Consider the following 25,177-nt stretch of genomic DNA (forward strand, 5'->3'; position numbering starts at 1 on the left):
ATCTAATTAGATAGTGAAGTTACTTTTGTACTGTAATCCAAATTAAAGTGCATATTTAGTGTCCCTGTTGGCTGAACTATAATTTATACATGGTATGATTGTTATATAATGAATCTTATTTTTCTCTGTGACTGAAGAAATCAATCTCATGTCTTCATAATCACATCTTGCATATTATATTGTGTATTTTTGAATAATTCTTGGGTTTAAAAGGTATCACTAATGATGTTCCTCATATTAATAGTTCAAACCCATAGGACATAGGAGAGGCACATTGCTAAGCCTTTTGGACAAATTGCAGTAGCATTTGAGCATTATCTCTTAATCCTCCTGTCAGATGAGTGTACTGTAGGCTTACATGCTCATGTACACACACACACACACACACACACACACACACACACACACACACACCCAGTGCTGTAGTTTTCACCTCTGTTGACATTTTTCCTTTTAGTCTAATGGGTTTCAGCCCACCTGGAAGTGAGGTTGCTTTTCTCAGTAAGAGACTTTAGTCTATAAAACCCCATCCCCATAAAGATAATGTATCTTTAAAACACCATTCTAAACAAATTTCCCCAAGGGGGAAAAATACGTTCCCAGTTCCCATCTTTCACAAAAGCAATAAATGAAGAACAGGGGTGAAAGTCCAGCACTGCCATTTCTATCAAGACATTATGGATGGACTGGCCCTGCCTCCTTACCAAGCCCTTCTTGCAGAAGTAGTCCCCTAACTTGTCCCCTTCTGCGATCACATCCAAAGCCACCTCAAGATCTTTCCATCCTCAGTGGTCTCTCTTTTAAATATGTTTCAAGTACTTTGGTTAAACTTTATTAAAGATCTTCCAACCTTAAATTGAAACTCCTGATGACTGGGGACCATGGCAGATAAATATTTATTTGGTTCTTTTTACCTTGTTTATCATCATACCTAGATGCAGTAGGTGTTTCCCAGGATGCCCCCAAAATCTTGAGCACATGCGAGTTTCAATATTGTATCTGCCACACGCTTGCCTATGTGAAATGGTTGGAAAATTGTGTGAATACACAAGTACACACATACCTGAAACAATGGGAAGAACTTGTCTAGAGGAGATGCTGTATTACAAACATCCTAACTCCCAACTCCTACTCAGAGGCATAACTGATGGGAGTGACATTCGATGACTTCATTTGTTAAATGCTTTAGATTTGCACAGAGATGGATAAGTGAAGTTCTGTATATGAAAAAATGAATTATCATACTACATTCATAACCACTGTTTAACCTGAGACAGTAAGGACAATCTCTACTCTTGCCCTCTGTCTCCTTTTGTTGGGTCTCACACATGTTCCATGGAGACATGGTGACTAATGACAGATAAAACAAGGGGTTCACCTGGGCTTATCCAAAACAGCTTGTCACTTGTATCCATGAACATCAGTCCAGCGCCAGACCATTGTTGTTGACTTTGTAAGGTACCATAGAAGGGCAACTTCAGAGTGCTCAGAAACCAGTGTAGCCTGAGAAGGGATGTGACAACAATCAGCCTCAGTGGACTGCAGCATCAGAGCTAATTGCAGCAGTATTCATTCCATTCTGCTGAAAGCAGCTGGTAAGTCTGTTTGTCCTCTGCTTGGACCAGAAACTCAACTCTAATCCTCTAGTAAATAGCCATGTTGCTAAACAAAAGAAACAATTCCTTAAATGTCTTTCAGCCATTTGAGATTCTTCTCTTAAGAATTCTCTGTTTAGATCTGTTCCCCATTTTTAATTGGATTGTTTGGTATTTTGATGTCTAGTTTCTTGAGTTCTTTATGCATTTTGGAGATCAGCCCTCTGTGGAGATCAGATGTGGGGTTGGTGAAGATCTTTCCCCATTCTGTAGGCTGTCATTTTGTCTTATTTACCATATCCTCTGTCTTACAGTAGCTTCTCAGTTTCAGGAGGTTCCATTTATTGATTATTGCTTTCAGCATCTTTTCTATTGGTACTAAATTTGGGAAGTGGTATCCTGTGCCAATGCTACTACTTCCCTCTGATCCTCTATCAGGTTCAGTGTAACTGTATTTATGTTGAGGTCCTTCATCCGCTTGAACTTTGAGTTTTACACATGGGGATAGATATGGATCTATTTGCAATCTTCTATGTGTTGACATTCAGTTATGCTAGCACCATTGAAAATGCTTTTGCTTTTCCGTTGTATAGTTTTGGCTTCTTTGTCAGTTGTGTAGCTTGGTCTATCTGAGGGACCCCAGGCGGAGGGACCAGGATCTTTCCCTAGTGCTTGTGCTAGCTTTTTGGAGCCCATTCCCTATGGTGGGATGCTATGCTCAGCCTTAATGCAGGGGGGAGGGGCTTGATTCTGCTTTAATTTAATGTGCTAGGCTTTGTTGACGCCCCAAGGGAGGCCTTATCCTATGGGCGGGGGTGGGGAAGAGGGGGGAGAACTTCGGTTGGAATGCAAAATGAAATGAAAAGAAGACAAAGGAAAGGAATGGAAAAGAAAAGAAGGTAGAGGGAAGTTAATTTTAGCCATCCAGCTTTGGAGAATGAACTGAGGATTCTTCTTATCCACACAGTTTATTACACCCCCTGCTTGGTTTCTCCAGTTTCCTTGCCTTCTGTTCTTTCCTCTCCACTCTTACTGTTACGCATATTTGAAATATGCATAAAATGTCCAAGGCAGGAACCCGCTTGGTTTGGAACATATCCTTGAATTTTTTACTGACCAGTGAGAGACCTAGTGAGCTAGAAGGAGTCAGGATGAGGTGACTGGTAGGACCAGAGGCTTTGTCAAGGATTTTGCTCTAGGTGAAATGGGAACCATTGGAACAGCTAACAGGTTTTAAAAGGCAACTGTGGGCATTTTGATGAGTGAAATGGGCTTGGATGAAAGTAGCTTGGAGGGCATAACAAGTGGCCATATAGGGAATATATTTTGAAAGTGGAGCTCATGTGACTTGGAAAGAGAACAAGCTCAGAATGTGGCCCAAACATTTGAGTGAAAGGGTGTGAGGCTACATTTGTTTTTTGCTTTTGTTCAATTTCAGTTGCCTGTTACACACCTATGAGGAGATTTTTAGGACAAAGTTGGGTGTATAGTAGATCCAACAAAAGTTGGATCATAAAGTTTCAAGATTCATCTTGTTACTTGAAATGGTGGCTTTTCAACCCCAAGGACTGATTAAATTCATCTAGGATGAGTATGTGTGGAAGGAAGGTCTTTGGATAAATTCCAAGGCCCAGAAGGAGATGGACAAACACCAGAGTGCTCCCCAGAGTCAGGCTTACCTGGAGAGTTTTAGAGGCTGTGTTGATTTGCCAGCTGTCCTCTGTGCCTAGTGATGGGAGAGTTGGGGCTCAGTGCACTGAGAGTTTTGTACTCTTATATTTTTGGTTGTGAGCCTAGCCTTTGACAGCTGAGCCATCTCTCCAGCCCAAGAGTTTTGTTCTCATCACTTACTCTGTCCTTGCACCAAGCCAAGCTCAGCCTCTGCCCCATTCATTGTATTCAGATATCATGCTAGCTTCCCTACCCTGCCTCTACCTCTACTCTCTTCACCTGACATGTCTCTTTACAAAGCCCATTGAGGCTGAACCTTCAGTTGCCCTTGCTGGCTTTCTACCCAGGTGACAATTCATACTGCTCCATTATTTCTGGTCCACAAAGATTCGTATACACACACACACACACACACACACACACACACACACACACACACACACATATATATATTCTTCTCATCTGATTAGCCATTGCAGCTGCCTCCTCCCCACCCCTCTTCTCCATTTCTTCTTTTGTTTTTTAAAATATCTTCTGCACTGTTGTTTTTCATTGTGTTTTTGGACTCCATATTCACATCACTTATTTACTTCCCTTTATTACATGCTTCTAGAAATTAACATCACAGTGCTGATTTGAAAAAAAGATTTGGAGTCAAAAAGGTAGCTTAGCAGATAAAAGCAGCTAATGCATACAGAGTGGGAAATGGTACATTAGAAGCACGTTAGCTGTGTGTGGGATGCCTTGACATCATTTTAGGTAACAGAATGTATGCTTGTGTATTTAAGTGCAGTTATTAAATATAGAAAATTCTTATCACCTTCTTATCACTGTAGTACTTAAAAATGTTTAGATCCTTGATTCATACACCTAAAAGCCAGGCTCACTGCCACAACAACATGTGGGGTTGAGTGGGAATACTCTAGCAGCGGAGTACCTCTAAGACAGCCACATTCAACACAGGGTACAGAGTGGGAGGATGTGGAGATGGCCATAATGCTATAGGGTATGACACATAATCCCATTCACATTGATGTAATTAATGAGAATGGTACAGTCATAGCTCCAAGAGGAAATGTCACATTAGCAATGAAGAGAGGACTTGTCATCGCCAATAGAAACACCAGACTTTTGAAGTAACAGCTTTTGAAATCGCTGAGTTAGTGTGTTGGAAGGTGTATGTGTCTACTTTGAGAAGCATCGAGACCAGCCTGGTTTGCAAGAGCTAGTTTCAGGACAGCCTCTAAAGCCACAGAGAAACCCTGTCTCGAAAAACCAAAAAAAAAAAAAAAAAAAAAAAAAAAAAAAAAAAAAAAAAAAAAAAAAAAGTAGGAGACATACTAGTTCTTTTGTGCTCTCTTTCTCTCTTTTTCTCTCAACAATGACATAAATAGTATTACAGGATACAATATTAAAAAGTAGTAAACATCTAATAATTTCTAAATGTTCCTAACTGGCATTAAATAGAACACAACTTATGCATTTGTGCATGTATATAAAATCACTTAATTTAAAATAAGCTTTTATGATGATGATAGTAATATATTAAACATTTATGCCTGTTCTTAGTATGTACTATAGATGACAAGCCCTTATTTTCTTTGTGTTTATGTTATGCTGGAATGACTCAAGCTAGCTATGAGCAATATTTTTCCATTAGGTGTCAGGAACAACAATGCATTCTGTTGTCACAGACACTTCCTAGAAATTATGCAATAATTCTAAAGAAAACTAGAATGAGGCAAACACAGTTGTAAAAATGTACCACAAGACTATATTTTCCAAGTTATTTGATATTTTTACTTAATAATTATTATTAATGCACTAATAAATTTATATTCAGCTTTTGATGTTTCATTTATGCTTGTACATTTCTTTTACTACTTGTTCTGTTAGCAGTTTAAGAGTTTAACCTCATTGCCTTAAAGAAGTAAAGAGTAGTATTTCTGACTGGGTTGTGGAATTTATTTACTAAATGCTTAATACACACACACACACACACATCATCATCATCATCTTGATAATGTTCAGAAAGCAGAGGCAACTTTAAGTACACTGACTGTGGTGTTACTTTGTTAAATGTTTATAACTGCCTTCCTATGACTAGTCCAACTTCTAGCACCTACTGAGTCTCTATGGCTTTTTGGTAGATTAGCAGTAGACATTGGGAATTTGGCTTTTAAAATAAATTTTATATCATGACAAATTTTCAAGAGCTCTAAATTGGTATTTCTCTATGCATGATCATAAATACCCATCCCCCCCCACACACACACCCCGCTTATGAGCAAGTAAAGGAACAGACATTTGTTTTCTAACTTTACTGTCTGGGATGTAATGACATTTTTCAGTGTTTTTTGCTGTCAGTTGGTACAATGTTCTTTTTCAAAGTTTCCTAATGAGCAATTTGTTCTTTGTGTCTCCTCCTTTTATCTAAGTTTCATGGAAAACTTAACAGTTTTTTTACCCTTGCTGTACCTGTGAGTGCTGTGCTCTGGGGATACATTTACTCTTAACTGTTCCCAGGCCATGTGGAGGCCACATTGTTGAAACTGATTGAGATTTAGGTTTTGTCTCTGTGCTATCTTCTTGTGGTGCACTTAAAGACAATGAATTTAATGCTGGACATTCTTTCTTTCTCTTTTGATAAAAACCTATTATAAAAATTAACATTCTTTGTCAACCTAAATAGGCTGAAATATGGAGTGAGCTGAACTGCATCAAGTTTCAGAGGCTAAGAACCACATTTTTTGCACATGACTTAATTAGAGGAAGTGATATTTTGATGTTCTTTCTTAATGTGCATGTTGAGGAAAAGTGACGATAAAGGAAGAAAACAGAGAAGAAACTGGAGAGACCCAGTTGAGCGCTGAAGCGTTCACATTTTTGGAGCTTGAGTTGTCAGAAAACAGGCTTCATACAATTTCATGGCAAGAAGAAAAAACGTCAATGAAGCCAAGAGTTGTGCTTAGCATCTTTTGAGTCCTTAAGATGCATAGAAGGGAGAGGGCAGGAATCCTGTTGCCTTTCCAGTTGCTTAACCCATGAAGATGTATGCATAACATCATTAAACCATCAGAAACCTAAATTTCATATTTTAATTGCATAATTATTTCTGTAGCATCCATGCTGCAGTTTAGTTTTTTTTTTTTTCAGTTTCCTTTCCCAGAATGCCATAGAGCTTCACTTTCTTCTTTTATACTGTTGACTTACATATAGACATTATTTAGTATTACATGACTCGCCTTAGCTGAGAAAAGAAAAACTTTTGCTAACAGATTTTGTGACATTATAGGACACCACCATAAAACTTTCTTTTGGTGGGGAAATATCAAGATGTTTAGAAACTTTCAAATATCTTAATTCTTTGAGCTCTACCTCCCAGGGGGTTGATTCTGGTTTATTTCATTCTTGTGGCATGGTGGGTAGCCTGGATTACAACAACATTCATACAGGTTTGCTGAGCTCCCTCACCCATGCAGACTTCTCATCCCTGCCCAGTTGATTGTGTGTGGTCTGACTCCCAGCCTGGACCCTGGCTCCCTCATTCCTGCTTTCATTCTGTCTTATCTCTTTCTGACATGTTCTTTCATAATTGTACCAGCCAGGGATTAGGGCAGCATTTTCCAGACAAGCCCACTGGAAAAAGATATGTGTCACTCCAACTCTGAGATTGTATGATATCAAAGGAGGCATGTGTTAGCATTCTGGATGTCTTCAAGGGTGAATGCATGGAAATCACTGAGCATCGTGTCACCGTACCCTATGCGGAATGCCATCTGTGGACACTGAGGCTACCGCTTATTGTTTCACTCTTTTAAACTTCCCCCCTCCTAAGATACATTTCGTTTTTTAACTGTGTATATGTGTGTAGCTCTGTACACATGAGTGCAGTTCCTGAAGAGGCCAGAGAGGGGGATTTAGTCTCTGGAAGCTGGTGTTAAACAGCAGTCCTGAGTAACCCAATATGGATGCTTAGAATGAAAAGCAGGTCCTCTTCGAGAGCAGTCATACTCTTGACCACTTGAACTGTTGTCTCCAGGCCCTTAGAGTGTGTTTATGACATATCTGTAGGCAGACAACAGAAATGGCTCATGTTGTATCTCTACTGAACATCATTGCCTCTTCCCCCACTGTGTCCAGCATGGAACACTATGTGCTGAGAGGGCAACTCTCATGTGCCTGAAGGATGATCATTTTTAAACTTTTAATTGTATTTTTTATGTAGTGATTGTGTGCATGTGTATGTGAGTGTAGCTACTGAGGCAGATGTGTGGAGATTGGTGATAAGGCCTGATGCCAAGAGACTGTATCCATTGAATCAGGATGATCTCTAGGTGGGAAGGAGTGTCTCTCAGGCTGTGGATGTCCTAAGGAGGACACTGTACACTTGTCCTTGTCACCTCTGCCATCCATTTCTTAGAAGGCTCTCTGTAATAGCACTCGCTGCCATTTTCCAAATATGGTACCACAATTTCTCAGTTGGTTCAGTCCACAGTTGCTTTTTGATCCAAATCACCTCTGCCCTCAATGGACTAGAGAGAAGTAAATGAACAGTAGAAGACAAAAATATATTTCACTAGTGTTGCTTTCTGAGCACATTAGAGCCTTGGGTTTCTTCCTTGGCTTCCCAGGGGAGGTAGATGAGTTAGAGCATGGATTGACTTTGTTGCATGTGCAGCTTGACTCAAATGCAACATGTCTGAACCCTAGATTGGGTTATCAGCCTATGACTGAGCCTCTACAATTTAAATTTTCACTCAAGCCAGGTTTCTAGCTTTTTGATAAAGCTGTTTATTGTCCAACAGTATTATACGATAAGTGAAGTTTAATGACTTTAATCATTAGAATCCTATCCCCCAGTGAATATAAGACTGGCTAGGCAATAGAATAATGATCTCAAATTGGTTTTCAGCTGCCCTTAGACATTCTGGAAACATTAACCATTTTATGATAAAAGCTGAATTTCTATTTGAATGTTCCTTTAGGGCTGTCTTCTAAACCTTCATGAAGTTTAAAAGTTATACTTTTATTATGTGAGCACATATGTACATTTATCTAGATCTTGCTTGGGGGTCAGAGGTTCATGTCAAATGTCTTCCTACATTTCTCCCCACCCTATTTTTAAAGTCAGGCTTCTCACTGGAATTCAGGATTTGACTAGACACACTGGTCACTGAACTATGGAATTTTGTTGCTGTCTCATTAGCAGTAGAGTTACAGGCTCCTGCTGTCACATCTGACTTTTAGGTGGTTTTTAGGGACTCAAATTCAGGCCTTCATGATTGCAGAGCAAGCCTTTACTGACGGTGCTCTCTATCCAGCCCACTCAGCTGTGTTTTAAAGAAGATCTGTATGGGCCAATTTCAGGGCATGTCTCTCATATAACATCTACTACGCTCCCACTACAAAATGTCCCACTTAATTCTTTAAGTTAACCTGATTATTACTTTAGAATTGATGTCTTTCTGTTAATATTTCAGCTTAATTTACTTTGAGTTTAAGTATGCTCATATAGTCCACTCTAGCTCTAAAGCAAGATGTGAATGAGTTTCATTGTCTGGTGATTGTTTGGGTTTTCAGAAGCATTCATTTGCTTCATTTCAATTCCTTATCCCTCCCACTCCCCTCTCTATCCATTTGGTTTTGTTCCTTCTTATTGTATTCTAAGATTAACAATTAGTCCCATTAAAATCTCTTGTGCATGAAGTTTGATCATTGATTTTATTTCCTCATAAATTTATAAGAAAATGGGAAACTAAGTGGTTGCACTTTATGCAAAGCTAAGGGCTTGGGGGTACCCTGAAACTGGTAATACATTTCTGGAGGTGTGTTGAAGGAGAGTCATTCACTTGAAAATGTAGCTAAGTTTCCTGGCGTTCAGAGCACCTAAATGAACTTAATTGAAAATGGCTAAGGCCTATAAAAAACATTACACAGAGAGAGCACATAGTTTTGAGCAAAGATCCAGCTTTCAGAAGGGGATCAAGTTGACTTGTGGTTCTTAGGAGGTGTTATGCCTTAAATCCCGGGGAGAAATTATTAAACCCAGGAGAACGATCGCTGTGAGTGCCCAAGGTAATGCTTCACTCGGTGTTTAGAAGTCCTCGGGGAAAGTCTTCAAAAATCATAAGCAATACTGGTGTTGCATTTGCCAGGCAGGGTGAGGAAAAAGAAGAAATGTGAAGTTGAGTAAACTCATCCCTGGTGGCCTATGGCAAGACAGGGCTGTGCGACATTTGGAGAAAAAAAATAAAACACTGTACTGTCCTTTGTCAATAGCAGCTTTTGTAGATGAGGTTTTCCTTGGCGTCAAGGAATATACTTGTTATTTCAGTCACAAAACTTGTTATAAAATAGGGTATTTCATGAACACAAGCTCCAAGTATCATTTTGTTTTGTTTTGCTTGTTTTGAGCTTTTTTGTTTTGTTTTGTTTTTTTAATTCTGGCTGGGTGGTAGTGACACACACCTTTAATCACAACACTTAGGAGTCAGAGGCAGGCAGATCTCTGTGAGTTTGAGGTCAGCTTGGTCTACAAAACAAGTTCCAGGACAGCCAAGGGCTAGTACACAGAGAAACCTATCTTCAGAAAAAAAAAAAATCCATTGGATGATTCATGTGTATTAAATGAATCTTAAAGTATTGCTGAATTCCATGTTTTATTTTTCTTTACATAGTTTTATTTATAAAGAAAATACAATGGGCTTTTCCCAGCAAACTATCCATGGTCTTCCTAAAACATATCCCTGTTTATCCCACCATGAATGTATCCATGCAGAGGACTGATAGATTCTGGAAGTGCTGCTGTACTGTTAAGGAAAAAAAAATCTCAAATTAACCTCTAGAAGTGACCTAGAGTGGCAAGAAGTTGTTGAAACAAAGTCTTCAGATTTACAAGGAGACCTGTATCTTGGGAAGCTTTCTGCCTTGCAAGCTATGTATACAAATGCTGCAAAATGGAGACAGATGTGCCTCTTACACCCACTCTTCCTCGTTCTCAGGTCTCCATTCACAGATGCGTAGTTCATTAATAGATTGTATTCTCCACCCATGCATGGGAACTTCAGTACATTTCTGACTTTGTCTGAGCACTTCATTGAAATTAACACTTTAAGACATAGGTGGTGGAGATGTCAGGAAAAGTCTTCAAGTCAGATTCTTGACTATTCATAAAATAATGGGGTTTGAATTTTATTGCATTTGTTTGTGGAAATATTATAGCTTTCACTGAGAATCAATGTCTTGTTTTCCTAACAAGCCTTCAAAAGTGACAATTAAAGTAGAAAAAAACTAACAAAAATTCAAGAAGCATATTTAAACATGAAAATATTTTAGAATATTTTCTTATAATTGCTTCTAAATATGATGTGATATTTTTCTTGAACAGAAACTGTAAACGGCATGTGAATATTCATACATTTGTATTTGCATTTATGTGGGACGATTAACTGCTAATACATTTAATAGGTACAATCTGTGGTTTCCTTTACACACTTCATAAGGATATTATGGCTTTATGGTTACCATTAAAGTGAAGTATGGCTTGAAGGGAAAAAAGAACATACTTTAAAATAATTATTTCCCCAGTGTTTAATTTTATATTAATCATGCTTACAAAGTTTTATGTAGGCTAGAATGCAGTGACTCGCTTTTATGTATGAAAAGAATACAGTGGTCTAATCACATATTCCTACTTAGTGTTATGATGTATATAGCTACACACATGCAACAGTGTGCAGACTTTTTAAGTTTGATGAATCCTGGCTGCCAAACTTATACTTTCATTTACCTGCATTAACTTTCCTCTCATGCTTCAATGCCACAGTTTCTAGTTTTGTCTGAGCAATTAAGTAACATTCATATTTTAATATATGGGGACAGAGTGATCAGAAAAAGTTTTTACGTTAAATCTTTGATTATTAATATGTCTAACGAATTGTTATGACTTACATCAAACAGCATCTTGGTATTATTTAAATTACTGATGAGTTACATTTTCCAGCTTTTAGTGATGCCAGTCCAACACACCTCACTGGAATGCTGGGAAGGTTCTGGGGACTCTCACAACTGTCCCTGCCTGGCCTGTATCTTATAATGTGGCAGGTTAGGCCATCATCTATAAGGAAGCTTTTGTTAAAATTTAAAAAGCTGGGGGTACAAGCAAGGTGGCTCAGCAGTGATGAGCACTTCCTGCTGTTGCAGAAGACCTCATTGAGTTCACAGAAGCCATAGTGTTTAGCTTACAACCACCTGTAACTACAGTTCTGGGGCGTCTTGATGCCTCTGACCTCCATGGGCACTTCCACTCCAGTGCACATATACCCCTACCCCATAGAAATGCATGCATATAATTTTAAAAATAATACAAATAAAACTTTTGGAAGTAAAAATGACTCTAGCAACTTCATGCTGACAGAAAAGCAGGGACTACAGAGGTACATACTTATGCCTACTAGCATCCCCTACTAGTAATATCCCACGTCAGTGTCATGCTTTCTTTATCATTGATAAATGAATAGTGACATACTAGTATTAACTGGACTCTGTAGCTCACAATAAGGTTCATTGTATGTTGTGAACTTCAGTAGATTTTGACAAAATCATAATGTTTTCCATTCACCCCAACATGTATGAATGTTTCACTACTAAAGATTAAGATAAATTTTGTGCCAATTTTTCTGAAAGTTGCATAGTGAAATATGGTAAAACTAGTTCATGTTTTGGAAAGATCAGTTAAAATTCTCATGCATTATTTTATCTACCTACTGTTCATAAGAAAAAAATGTTTTACAACAAGAGCAAGGAAGCTCCAGAGGAATGGATACACACACACACACACACACGCACACATACACACACACACGTTTTGACCAAGTCAAGGTTTGATGATGGGGTCCTTATTCCTTTCATCCTCAAAGGTAAATTTTAATAATCAAACCATATCTCTAGACAATTTATATTCTTTGAAATGATTTTGTGGCTCCTATTTCTGTCTTAATCTCCCCCAAATAGTTGATTATCTATAATTACAATTATAAACAACAAAGTTGTGGTTTCCTACTTTTCTACTTTTTTGTTTCTTTTATCTTTTGACAAGTTGTCTGTGTATGGCTGACTTTCTAGGAACTTCCTATATCGACCAAGCTGGCCTCTAACTCACAGGAATTAGAGATCTGCTTGCCTCTGCCTCCTGAGTGCTGAGATTAAAAGCATATGTCACCAAGCCTGGCACTTTTCTATCTTTGATGATACAATTTCTGCACAAATTTAGCCATCTTGTGTAAATGTCACTTCTTGGTCATAGCACGTTGTCAAGCTGAAGAAAATCTCCCTAGCTGCATCTAGGCCCAAGGCAAAGATAACAACAACAGGCAGTGAATACTGATTAGGTGACAACAAATGAAAATCACACATTTCTCCTAGAAATGAGGAGGCACTTTAATGTGTATGACTTAAAAAAAAAATACAAGGTGGCTAACAGTGCTGAACATGGAGAGTCAGAGGTTGAACTGATGTTTATTGGACAGAATCTTTGTCCATTGAAACCCTTGTTCATGATTTTTTATTAAAGTGTTAAATTTTGTTACTGATTGATGCACAAAATCAGTGGCACAACGCATGTTTTAAACAAATTGTGCTTGAACCATCATATATGTGGTATATAGATTTGTTGGTATGGGTGTATTCATGTATTTATATGTATGTACTTGGCAAACTCATCCGTGTAAGTATGCCAGAATTCAACATGAGATATTTCTCTGTCTCTCTGTCTCTCTGTCTCTCTCTCGCGCGCTCTCTCGCTCTCTCTCTCTCCCCTCCATTGTACTAGGATTGCAGACATGAAACTCTGTTCCCAGCACTTTATGTTGGCACCCAGAATCCAAACTCAGGCCTTTCTGCTGACCTAATATGCTCTTGAGCCATCTTCCCCTTTAGCCTAAGTTTAACTCTACTTTGCAGTTCTTCACCATCAGCAAATAATTAGTTCAAACTATTCCTGCCGGCAATTTACATATGAATACTTACTGCAGCTTCTGTGAAGGACTTGGGTTTATGCATAGACCATTGATTGACTTTGTGGTGGATGTTTGATATAACCAGCTGGGAATACTTTAGAGATTCTCTACATCTCCAGTCTATTTTCTTCCTTCCTTCCTTCCTTCCTTCCCTCCTTCCTTCCTTCCTTTCTTTCTTTCTTTCTTTCTTTCTTCTCTTCAATTTTTTTTAAATTGGTGGGCTATTGGTAGATATTTGTCATTACTTATTTGTACTATCCGTAGCACTGTTAGGTGTCACAGAAAATAAAAAATCCAAGGGCCTTTATCCAGAAAGTAAAAAATTGCTGTCTTCTTAAAGAGAGAAGACACAGTCACAGGACATGATTAAGAAATAAAGAGTATGGGCTGGAGAGATAGTTCAGAGGTTAAAAGCACTGGCTGCTCTTCCAGAGGTCCCGAGTTCAATTCCCAGCACCCACATGGTGACTCTCACCTATCTGTAATGAGACCTGGTTCCCTCTTCTGGCCTGCAAGCATATGTGCAGACAGAATACTGTATACACAATTTTAAAAAGTCTTTAAAAAAATAAGAAAGAGTACTTATTAAAATGATTGTTATAATTGGCACAGTGCTCATGCATCTTTGTCTAAAATTTGTATTAAAAATTCAGAGTGAACACATAGATATATACATACAACTTAAAAATTAAAGGCAAATATTAAAGTGGAAGTTAGAAGAGTGTTATAAACCGGCATGATAAATGCATATATGACTAAAAACCCAGGTTACCTGTGTAGGTATGATAAACACTGTATTACTAGTGACACAGGTTAGCTATAAAAGCATGATATGTATATGACTAGGCCCCAGATTATTTATGAAGGCATAATAAACTCTGTATGATTAGTGTCACAGGTTATGTGTGAAGGCATGATAAAGTCAGCCTGCACTAGTGTTGGGTGAGCTGCATCTTGGAGAAAACCACACAGGGCACAGGTGCAACAATCCAGATGTGGCCTGGCAGGGTGCATGCTGCAGTGCTGACAAAATGCAGAGGAGACTAGATAGGAACTCTGAGCAGCTGAAGCATCATGATTCCTTTCTGTAATATCAAAAAAGTTAATTCTGTTAGTAAAAATGGTATAAGCCTGCCATTCTGACTTTTCAGCAAGGTTCCAAAAACAATTTTAGATTTTCTTTGGTTGTTTTTAACTTACAAAGAAAGTAAATGTCATTGTTATTTAGAAAAATATTTTTAAGTCAAATGGGAGAGTGTGGCAACGAAGAATCTTTGGGGATATTTATAGTCCAAAAACCAGTGTTGTATTTTTGACATAATATGGCTGCAGATACAACTTTTATTTTCACTTTTAATGACTGAAATTTGAAGAACGATTTACATGGCATTATGTGAAACATTATATGTCCAGTAGTTAAAGTATTTTATTACTTCTATCACATATTTTGTGGTTAGTAAGGAGAATGAGCAAGTGCAAACTTGGCTGTAGTCTTTGCGTGTCTCGGTGATTGATATGAATGGAACTTCTTAAACTGGAGTCCCAGCATTCAGGAAGGAAAGGCTAGATGTCACCTAATGTGACACCTAGATGTTGTGTATAGCCTGAGCTATAGGAGACCCTGTGTCTACAAACCAAATATGAATAAAACAACAACAAAGCTTTTACTTGAGTCCTTGCATGGAAGTTGCCTTTGCATGCACTTTGTACTATGGAAATATTTACCAATTGCTAAACTGTGTCTTTTATAATCATGACAAGACTGCAGCATCAATTATATGGGAAATGAAAACTGTTTTGTATGTGGTGACTTCACTTGCCATTCTTATGGAATATTTCTTCAGGGAGATGGAAGGTGGACTGCAAAGGGAATGATCTTCCTTAGAGGCTGTTTCACTTTGTCTGGAACATGCATAGTTCTCTTTGTAAATGTGGACTCTAACTTTCCTTTTCGGTTGAAATGCAGGCTGATTGGTGCTGTGTGTATGAAATGCTGATTTTACCCCTCACTTTTAGGCCAACACAATTATGACTGGCATGAATAACACATTGAAATCGTTTTGATCCCCATCCTAAGACATTGATATTTTTATTTAAAAATACATTTCATTTAAAAGATACATGTTTATTTTCATTTGAAAGATACATGTTTATTTTCATTTGGTAAGAATTTATAATAAGAAAACAAGTACATAAGCATCCTGAGGAATAGAAATTATTAGTTTTCACCTTTCACTAACTATGACTTCCTAGGATTCTAGGACATATTATGAGTATTGATGAAGATGCACAGAATTTCCTTCCTTTGAGTATTTGTTCAAAAGTAATAACACACTAAGGTACCATACAGGAAGTAAGCAGCGTATCAGACAGCTATGAAGCCTAGGCTTGGGATGTCTCTCTAGTTGAGTGTGAGACTCAGCTGGGAAACTGGTGATAGAATTCTGGTCGGCATGTGAACATAAAGACCAGAAACAACTGGGAATGAGGTATGATGGGTAGGAAGCAGCATCGACACAAAGCAGGTGTACCTCATGGCTCAGTGTCTAAGAGATGGTGATGGGGAGGGGAAGCTGAAACAAGGAGATGCTGGGCAACAACTTAACCATACATGGTTCAGCCATGCCTTCTTATCTCCAAGGATACCCACATTTCTGACATATAAGTTGCCTAGAATTTTCTTTGCATGAAGCCTAAGGCATACACTCCTGAATACTTTATATTATCTCTAGATTATGAAATACTTGCCAGAACATGCATGCTCTCTGTCCATGGATGCACTGATGTGTTTACAAAAGACAAGGAAAATCATCTGTAGACATTCAGGACTTCAATATAAATGAACTGTTTTTCTTTTGGACTATATTCACCCTGCTGTTGCTTGTGGTTGATGTAGTCCTCATTTGCATATCCTGAAGTTAGAGAGAACTAACCTTGGTCTGTGGTATGAAGAGAAACTTCCTAATGTTTTGGAGATGGCTCAGCTAGTGAAGTGCATACCGTGAAAGCATGATCACCCAACTGTGACCTCCAGAACACATGTAGAAATGCTGGGGGTGATAATGTCTGTTAATCATCCCATGCCCAAGGAGACAGAGGCAGGCAGATCCCTGGGGCGCACTGGCCTTCCAGCCTAGACAAATTGGCAAATAAGTGATGATATCTCAGAAACCAAGCTGGCTCCTGAAGAACGGCGCTGGAGCTTGAACTCAGATCTTCATTTCTTATGCACATTTGTGCGAGTCCCATGCACATGCCTGGGAACTCCTGTGCACACACAGTGTGTAAACAGCCTCTGTGTTTTCACCTGCTGCATTGTATCATTTAGGCAAACCCCTACATGTAATGGCATTAGCTGTGCTTGCCTTGGTGGAGTAACTAAGCGTGTGTACTCTTTTACAGTGAAATTCAGCAACTGCAATCGGAAAAGGAAAGTTCAGTATGAAAGCAGTGAACCAGCAGATTTCAAGGTGGATGAGGATGGCACAGTGTATGCTGTGAGAAGCATCCCTCTCACTGCAGAGCAGGCGAAGTTCCTGATATATGCCCAAGACAAAGAGACCCAGGAAAAGTGGCAGGTAGCCGTAAACCTGAGCCTGGAGCCAGCCCTAACTGAAGAGCCTGCAAAGGTATGGTACCAGACACAGCTTTGCAGCTGATGCTTAGCAACTAGATTTATGATTCTGACTGAATATAGGTTTCATTCTTACCATATAAATGGATGACCAGTATTTCAATTCTTATCAATTTCAGTCTCTTTAGCAGTGCTTTGTTGTGTTTCTAATGTGATAGCCTAAGTATCTTCCAAGCAACCAGAAATTGCCTTGGAGAGGCTTGTTTATATTTTGAGATTTATAATTGAATCCAAATTAGAAGTAGCTTCTGCTACATTTCTGAAATGCTTTACAAGCTGTAAATATAACCACAAAATAAACACGTCTTTGGGAGATGTCATCAGTCAGATCTATGAGGTGGGAGGTGCAGATGTACGGTGGGGACAGGAAAGTGTTTCTGGCGACGAGAGTTGAGTTTTGTCCTGCTTCATGAGCAAATTGGGGAGCATGAAATATTCATCCTGCCACGGTGCTTCTGAGGAGTGATACACTCCCCCTCATGGAATCGGCTGTGAGCCAAGGTGAAATAAATGAAGTGTGTTTCCAACAGAGACCTGTTCAGCTCCGTAAAAGTTATTGAGCACTTACTCTGTGAAAATACCTACGTAAGAATTTTAAATGAGATGGAGTAATGACTTCAAAAATCCTATGTATTTTATAAATACCAGGTTCTTTGAGTATATTCAAACAGAGATTCAGGGACACACCCGTGTACTTTGAAGGCCAGGACTTTGAATTCTAACCATTATGTTTTGTTCACTACAGTCACAAATAAGAACACAAGCCATCCTGTTATTTATTTGTAAAGGCAGAGTGCTTACACATTCTTTCAAATGTGAATACACTTAGCAAAAATACTTTGCTTTTCTCTGATACTAGAGTTCAGGTTTCAAATCATGTAAAATACAATGTATTAAGCCATTAACTGTTGAAAGGACTCAAGCCACTTTAGTGATCTATAAAGTGGGAGGCTGGTACCTAATGGGGTGAAAAGATGCATCTGTTGTTGGTTCTCTGTGTCCCAGCAACCCGTCTTGGATGTTTGCACAGAGACAGCAAGGGCTAATGGCTAAAATGTCCACAGACATCTAGAGAAATAGAAGAAAATGTTGACACATAGCAGAGATTAATGTCTAGTGTGCAAAGTGGGTCATTTACTGCATCCATCACAGCTGACATAGGTTTAGAATAATTACAGCATTAATTCTGTGGGATTTAATAGGGTCATAAATATTTGAGACATTCTTTAGCGGTATGTATTAAACTTCTCTTGGAATTCAAATTATATCTCAGCACATCAAGATCCGAATTTAACGTACAGTAGGCACATTACCTGAACTGTGGTCAAAACTAATGAGAAGTATATAAAAGAGTGCTATTAAACTTTGTTTAATATTAACTACTCTCTAAGATGGTTTATAGAAGTGGCAAGTAGTTTACTCAACTGGACCATATAATAAATTGTTTCTAATTCAATTTTCAGTGAAGAGTGAAACCCAAATACTTCATGGCATTTTTCTATTATTGAACAGGAGCAAGGAAAGGGCCTCCTTTTATTCTTTTTGTTCATAATACACTGTGGTTCCTCCACAGATAGGTATCCATTAATATTGATATGATTGTAGAGAATGCTCTTGCTAGTTCTCAGGAATGCCCTCTTGTATTTTAATGCAAAGGACCCACATGCAATTGAAGAAATAGTATTCCCCAGACAACTCGCCAAGCACAGTGGTTCCCTGCAAAGACAGAAGAGAGACTGGGTCATCCCGCCAATCAACTTGCCAGAAAACTCCAGAGGACCCTTTCCTCAAGAGCTTGTCAGGGTAAGGTGCTGTCATTTGAATAATTTCTGTGGCTGAGAGACATTAGGAATGGTTTTGCCTTTTTTTGTTGTTTGTTTAAACAAAGTCTCTAGCAAGTATACATGCAGTTGAATCTGTGTGGGAGGGGAATTCTTAGAAGCTGCCTTTGCTTTCCTTGTTATGTCTTGGATTATTTATACACTCTGCTCTCCTAGGTCCTGGGCACTGAATGACAGGGTTTCTGAGAATTCATAAATCCAAACGCCGTCCCATCCCTCCCCTACCAACTCTCACTGTTCAAACTGTAGTCTTATCCAGGACTTTCCGTGTTGATCTCTGCCCTCTAAAGATAGTTTGGGACAGAGGGGGAAAAATAAAGGGCAATCATTGCTAAAACTGCCAGCACCAAGTGCACTTGAGAGTTTTTTTTAAGGGAAAAAATGATCTCTGATACCATTAACAGAATCCCTGGGGTGGTGCAAAACCAGAGCCTTTCAAATATGAGAAGGAAAGTTCAGCAGCTACATCACATACCATCAGACATGGGAAAAAAATAAGTGAAATCAACAGGGTATTATTTATTTAAAAGTACAATAATATGGAATCATCATATTCCCATTTATTAAAATGCAAATGTTTCTATGATTATTTTAGCACTGCAACTCATACATATAAAGCTGTGAGCTTTCTAAATAAGTCACTTATTTGTATTGTATATTCTATCCTAATGTGTATTGTAATTCAATTTGACAATGAAGGTAACTCCAAATAGAGGTGCTTTTTATCAACACTCATATAATATGGCTGAGAAACAGAATTTTGCCCTAAGTTAAGAAGTATCTCTAAATCAGATGGATGGATTAGTTTCACTACCTAATACATAAAGGTATTGCTGCCCAGCCTGCCCTTTCTCTGTCGCTGCCTCTCTTCCATTTTCCATTGCTCTAACCTGCTCTGCTCTGACAGGATTTCCTCTTGTTAGGAGTATCACATATACCTAAAGAGCCTCTCTGAGATGCTTTGTTAGAAAAGACAATTGCAGCATTCATTACCACCTGAAAACAATGTAGGAAGCTTTGGTTGCACTGAGTGGAACCAAAGAAATCTGATGTGCAGGCTGTCCCCAATAACAGTCCCATATAAGGTTATTTCAAGCTGTGGCTAGATAATTATTATTTCTTACCATTTCTGATGTGTAAAGACACTATGAGTTTTATTAGACACTTATTACTATGTTGTAAATATTTTGCCCTGGCAGTTTTGTCTGCAAGTGGGCACTGCTAAGTTATGACATTTTTTCATAACTCCTAGCTAGTATTCTTTTAGATGTAAAGGTTACCCCAAGTCTTTCTGGGGATAAGCAATGCCTTTCGTAAGCCCATTGTCAAGAATCAAAGAATGGAGTTGGAAGATGGCACAGTCACAGAGTGCTTCCCATATAGAGTGAGGACCTGAGTTCAGATCCCCATCTGTACCTTCAGTGCTGGGGAGTCAGAAACAAGAACCACTGGGGCTTACTGCCTCGACCATCTACATGAATCATGAACTCCAGATTCACAGAGAGACCATGCCTCAAAAAACAATGTGGAGTTCAATAAGAAGACACACACACAAGTGTGTGCTTGCATGACACACATACAACAGATAGGGGATGGGGAAGGGTGGGGGGAAGGAAAGAAGAAAAGAAAGAAGAAGAGATGATCTGGGAGAGGTTAGCTATCCCATAAGGGGGTGGGGGGAATGAAGCAAGGATCAGAAATGTGGTCTGCCCCTTAACAAATGTGTTCATGTCTTCTGCTTATGTGATTGTTTTCTTGATCCCCAGATCAGGTCTGATAGAGATAAAAACCTGTCCCTAAGGTACAGTGTCACTGGGCCAGGAGCTGACCAGCCTCCAACCGGTATCTTCATTATCAACCCCATCTCAGGGCAGCTGTCAGTCACCAAGCCACTGGATCGAGAACTGATAGCCCGGTTTCATGTAAGCTGCTGAGTCTGTGTTCCCACTCGTGAGAATGTGTGTATGCATAGTTTTCCACTGCCTTGTGTCACTCGCATGGCTATAACACTGAGGTTTACCACCAGAAATGTATCTGTAGGCTTTCTGCACACTTATGGGATTGATGCATGCTATAAAACAAATAATTCCAAAATAAGAATGAAGACAGGGAAACAGCCTGACAAATCATCACTTTTGACATGCCAGTACTTGTCTTCAGATACACAGCTGAGAGAACCCACTAAGATAGGAAAAGAGTAGCAGTATGTAAACATCCAGACCACAGCATTTTTAGGTGTCTAGTGATATAATCACAGTAGCCCATTTGTTTTCAAGGGGGATTGCCTTTTTTTTTTCCTCTTTCTGTTATGAAGAACCTTTTCAGTTGGGTATCTATGACTAGTCTTCCTATATTCTCCCTTTTATTGTTTGCTCATGGGCGTCAGTTACTTCATTTTTGCATCATACAGCTAGCTCATTTAAGTACATGTATGATGTAAATTGCAGCTTTCCTGGGATATTGATCAGGGTCCTTCCTAGCCTAACCTGCTCAACTTCTCAGGTTTCATCTATCACATTTGCCTTTTGTATTTAAAAGGTCTAACTTCCAGGGAATGATTTTAATAGAGGGAAGGAGGTTCTAGACTCAGTTTGCCTTTGGCCTGTTACCCCAACACCATTTTTACATTGCCTTCTCCTGTGGTTCATCATCACTGAGTCATTAAACCTTCCCCTATGCATGACGTTACTGGATTCTTACTTTACTCACCAGTGATGTTTAACTTCCTGCACCTGCAGAAACCTTTAAAAAATCACTGCTGTTTTACAGTTATACTAGATTCCCTTAGAACTGAACAGAAAAGCATATGAAAAATTGAATGTGTTTTAGTTCTGTGACTCAACTCAGTTCATTACCTTGATTATTTACAGGACCATTGTTTTAAAATTCATGAGGGAACAGCATATTCTATTTTTTTTATATTGTCCTAAGTACAAAAATGGAAGTAATACTTCCAAGTCTTTGACAAAGACTACATAGCCTTAATTGGGGAGCTAGATTGAGATAGTACATAATACTCTAGTTAGAGTAATTTCTGTTGATGATCTTACACACAGGAGCAAACACACCAGTGGTTTTTGGTTTTGTTTTTATACTTCTCTCCATCTCTGATCCTATGGTTAAAATTCAGGAAATAAATATATTCAGCCCAGACTGGAATAAAGTTTTCTTCAAATGCTTGCTTTGTATGCATTCAAAGCAACACCAGAAAAATAGAATTAATTACAGAATTGCAAGATTTTAGAGTCATTAAGATTCATTATTTTACATAACTGTAATTAAATTTCAGTATTAAGAATCTGTTAATGGAATATATTGTGTTAAATAAATCAAGAAGAAAATATATCTAAAAGGATTGAAAAGCAATAATAAAATTTACATTGTGTTGTATGTTTCATAATGTAGAAATCAGAAGGATATGCTGATGCTTCTATAATGGGATAAGAACATACCCTAAAGTGGCCCGCAGCATCCGAGATTAAGGGAAAATATGAAAGCTTTCCAGTTAGAAGGAAACAATACAGTGGAATAGGTATAACCTTTGAAAAAGATGCAATGGCTGTTTTCTAGAAGGAAACTTTAGGGAAGATATTCAAGCCAGAATAGCTAAGTGATTATATTTGTTTGTGGTGAAAACAACATGAAATTTCTCAAAGAGAACCAGTGATACTAATTTCTAGGGCTATGGTGAGGAATGTCTTATACATACATGCCTTTTCCATTTCTCTGAATAACCACGATTTTTTTAAAGTGTCATTTATTGACACTACTGTATTTAAGATACGGATATTTTAAGATCTGGACACAGCTGTCTTTGGACCTGGGCTCTGTCCACAAAGAGTGATGTGGCTGTCACAAAGCTCTGTTTCATGGTCCTCCGGTGCTCTCTCTGGCTATCAAATGAGTTCAAAGCTGTGTACTAGCACAAGGCCTTGCCTAGAGGATGGGTGACTTTCTGCTACTGTATCTCTGCTCATCTCAGAGTTGGGCTAGCTACATCCTGGGAGGGGAGCCATGGCAGCTTTTGCATGTCTGTCCTCCGGATGCTCTTACTATTGTGGAAGCATGGTGACCACATGTGCCTTCTCCCAGACAGATCTTTGAGTGCCTTTGTCCTCTGGTTGCTTTTGCAGTTGAGGGCACATGCAGTGGACATCAATGGCAATCAAGTGGAGAACCCCATTGACATTGTTATCAATGTCATTGACATGAATGATAACAGACCTGAATTTCTGCACCAGGTTTGGAATGGGTCTGTTCCAGAGGGATCAAAGCCTGGTAAGTTACAACAGTAATATGGCCATGACTTAAAGAAATGTTGTGTGACGTAGCCCAATTTGTAGAATGCTGCTGAGCAAGCCCAAAGACCTGGGTTGGATCTCTAACACTCACTGAATAAGAAGTGTGCCTTGGCATGGTGGCCACACTTACATTCCGTGCAGCTTGGAGGTAGAAACAGTAGAATCAGAAATTTGGTGTTATCCTCAGCTGTATAGTGAGCACAGTGCCAACCAGGTCTACCAGATAGCCTTCCTCCAAAAGAAAAATATTTATAACTGACACTGCCATGGCAACTTGGAGAAAAAAAGAAGTTATTGAAGAGGGAAAAAAGCAAAATATCTTTGTATACCACCTGATTTTTGCCTTATTTGAAAACAAGAGCCTATAGCAGCCTTTCTTTGCTTTGTGATTGACATAGTGAGAGCTGCTTGAGAGAGACTTCCAATGTGCAGTGTGTGGATTCCCTCATTGTGGACAGAGCATCAGCAAAAGCTACTTGGTGCCTGTTACCAGGCAGTGAAGCCACAAGCAAGGCAGGGCTGGTAACAGCTGTGACACACTGGGTATTTACTTCCAGAGTGCCCCCACCACATGTCCTCCACAACCCTCCTTCAACTAGCACAAGGAAAGTGGCCTGGCCTTGAGGCAGCACTTGCAGAAAGCCTCTTGCCATTGTGAAGTGCTATTTGACTGACATTTCAGAGTCTTGTACTGAAAACTAAGGACTTCAGTCACAGAATAGCCAGGCCCAAGAGGCCTATTTATTCTGAAAGCCTAGCAGACCCAAGCACTCAGTCAGTAAAGGAATGAAAAGGTGAATGTTTAGCCAGCCGTCATGGGCAGATTTGCTGTTTTGAGAGATTTTATTATTCTGTTTAATAAAATATCAGCATTTAAAACTGTACTTCATAGTACCTTGGCCGTCCAACCAATGTCTGAAGCTCCCTAAGGCATCAACTGATTTGTGGGAAGAAACAACTATGCCTTAAACTCTAGGTTCAAGTGTTCTCTCTGTCCTCAGAGAAAAAGAGAGGTGGGTGTGGGGAGCAGCTGGAGGGAGCAGAGAGGCATAGAGGGGGCTCTGTCTCTGTGTCACTTTCACACTCATTTTCAGACAGGTTGTTCTCCAGTCTTACACATTTTATAAATAGTAAAAGCTTATGAAATTGGTCCTTTCTAAAATGGATCTTGTGCAGCTGATTAGAAGGCTCAGCAGTTGAAGGCACTTGCTACTAAGCCTGAGGACTTGAGTTCAACCCTTAGGACTCACTTGGTGCAAAGAGAGAACTGACTCATACAAGTTGCCCTCTGATCTCCACATGCATGCTGTGATGCACATACACACACACACAAACACACACACACACACACACACACACACACACACACACACACACACCAGTGAACATTAAGTAAGTAAATAAAATGTATCTAATACAAATAAAAAAAAACTTTGGACATTTTGACTACAGAAGTTTTGTTGTTAAGTATCATTTTCCTATCTGCTTGGTTATTTCAAACTTTATATAATGCATTGCTTTACAAACCTTGTTATAGGAAATAAGCCATTTAAGATATATTTACTACAAATCTGACCATGAGTTTCCAGTTAAGCATCCCATGAACGAAAAAGCCTCTGAGTGACCACTTCAGGGAAAGCCCTCTCCAGGGTGTGCTTCCTGTGGCTGGCAATACCCTTGCAGGCACAGTTGAGTCCGTTTCTGAAACTGGAAGTTGTGTTTGAACAATCTATGCATGCATGCATGCATTGTCAGCTTAACAGGAGTTGGGTGCTCCACTCTGCCGCGGTACTGGCCACAGGAGTGACAGGAGAGTCCCTGCTGAGCAGCAGCTTCAGTCTAGAAAGGGAGAAAAGGGAAGGCCAATGAACTCACACCTACAAAATAACGTTTCTAAAGTAAGTAAGGTGTGGAAATGCTGCTTAATTAGACCATGTATGTTGTTGAAAGGAACAAGTTCTAAAAAGACATTTGAATAATAAAGCTAAGCCATGGCCAATTCTGGGTTGAATTTCCAACATTTCTGAAGTAAACCCAAATTCTGGGTATCATAGAAAACAGAGACAGAACATTTTCTCATTCTGTTCTAAATAGATCTCACAAAACAAACTAGTCT

General features: G+C 39.0%; 1 protein-coding gene across 1 annotated transcript in view; it reads left to right on the plus strand.

Moving 5' to 3' along the window:
• Nucleotides 1-25,177, plus strand: part of Cdh2 (cadherin 2) — a 221,976-nt gene that overhangs the window by 144,554 nt on the left and 52,245 nt on the right. The window contains exons 3-6 of the mRNA XM_027404378.2: nucleotides 16,688-16,914; nucleotides 18,576-18,722; nucleotides 20,527-20,682; nucleotides 22,894-23,038. Of these exons, the coding sequence (XP_027260179.1) occupies nucleotides 16,688-16,914; nucleotides 18,576-18,722; nucleotides 20,527-20,682; nucleotides 22,894-23,038 (675 nt within the window). The remainder of the gene's footprint in view (nucleotides 1-16,687; nucleotides 16,915-18,575; nucleotides 18,723-20,526; nucleotides 20,683-22,893; nucleotides 23,039-25,177) is intronic.

The sequence above is a fragment of the Cricetulus griseus genome, chromosome 2, assembly GCF_003668045.3.
Source record: "Cricetulus griseus strain 17A/GY chromosome 2, alternate assembly CriGri-PICRH-1.0, whole genome shotgun sequence".
In the NCBI taxonomy this organism is placed as follows: Eukaryota; Metazoa; Chordata; class Mammalia; order Rodentia; family Cricetidae; genus Cricetulus; species Cricetulus griseus.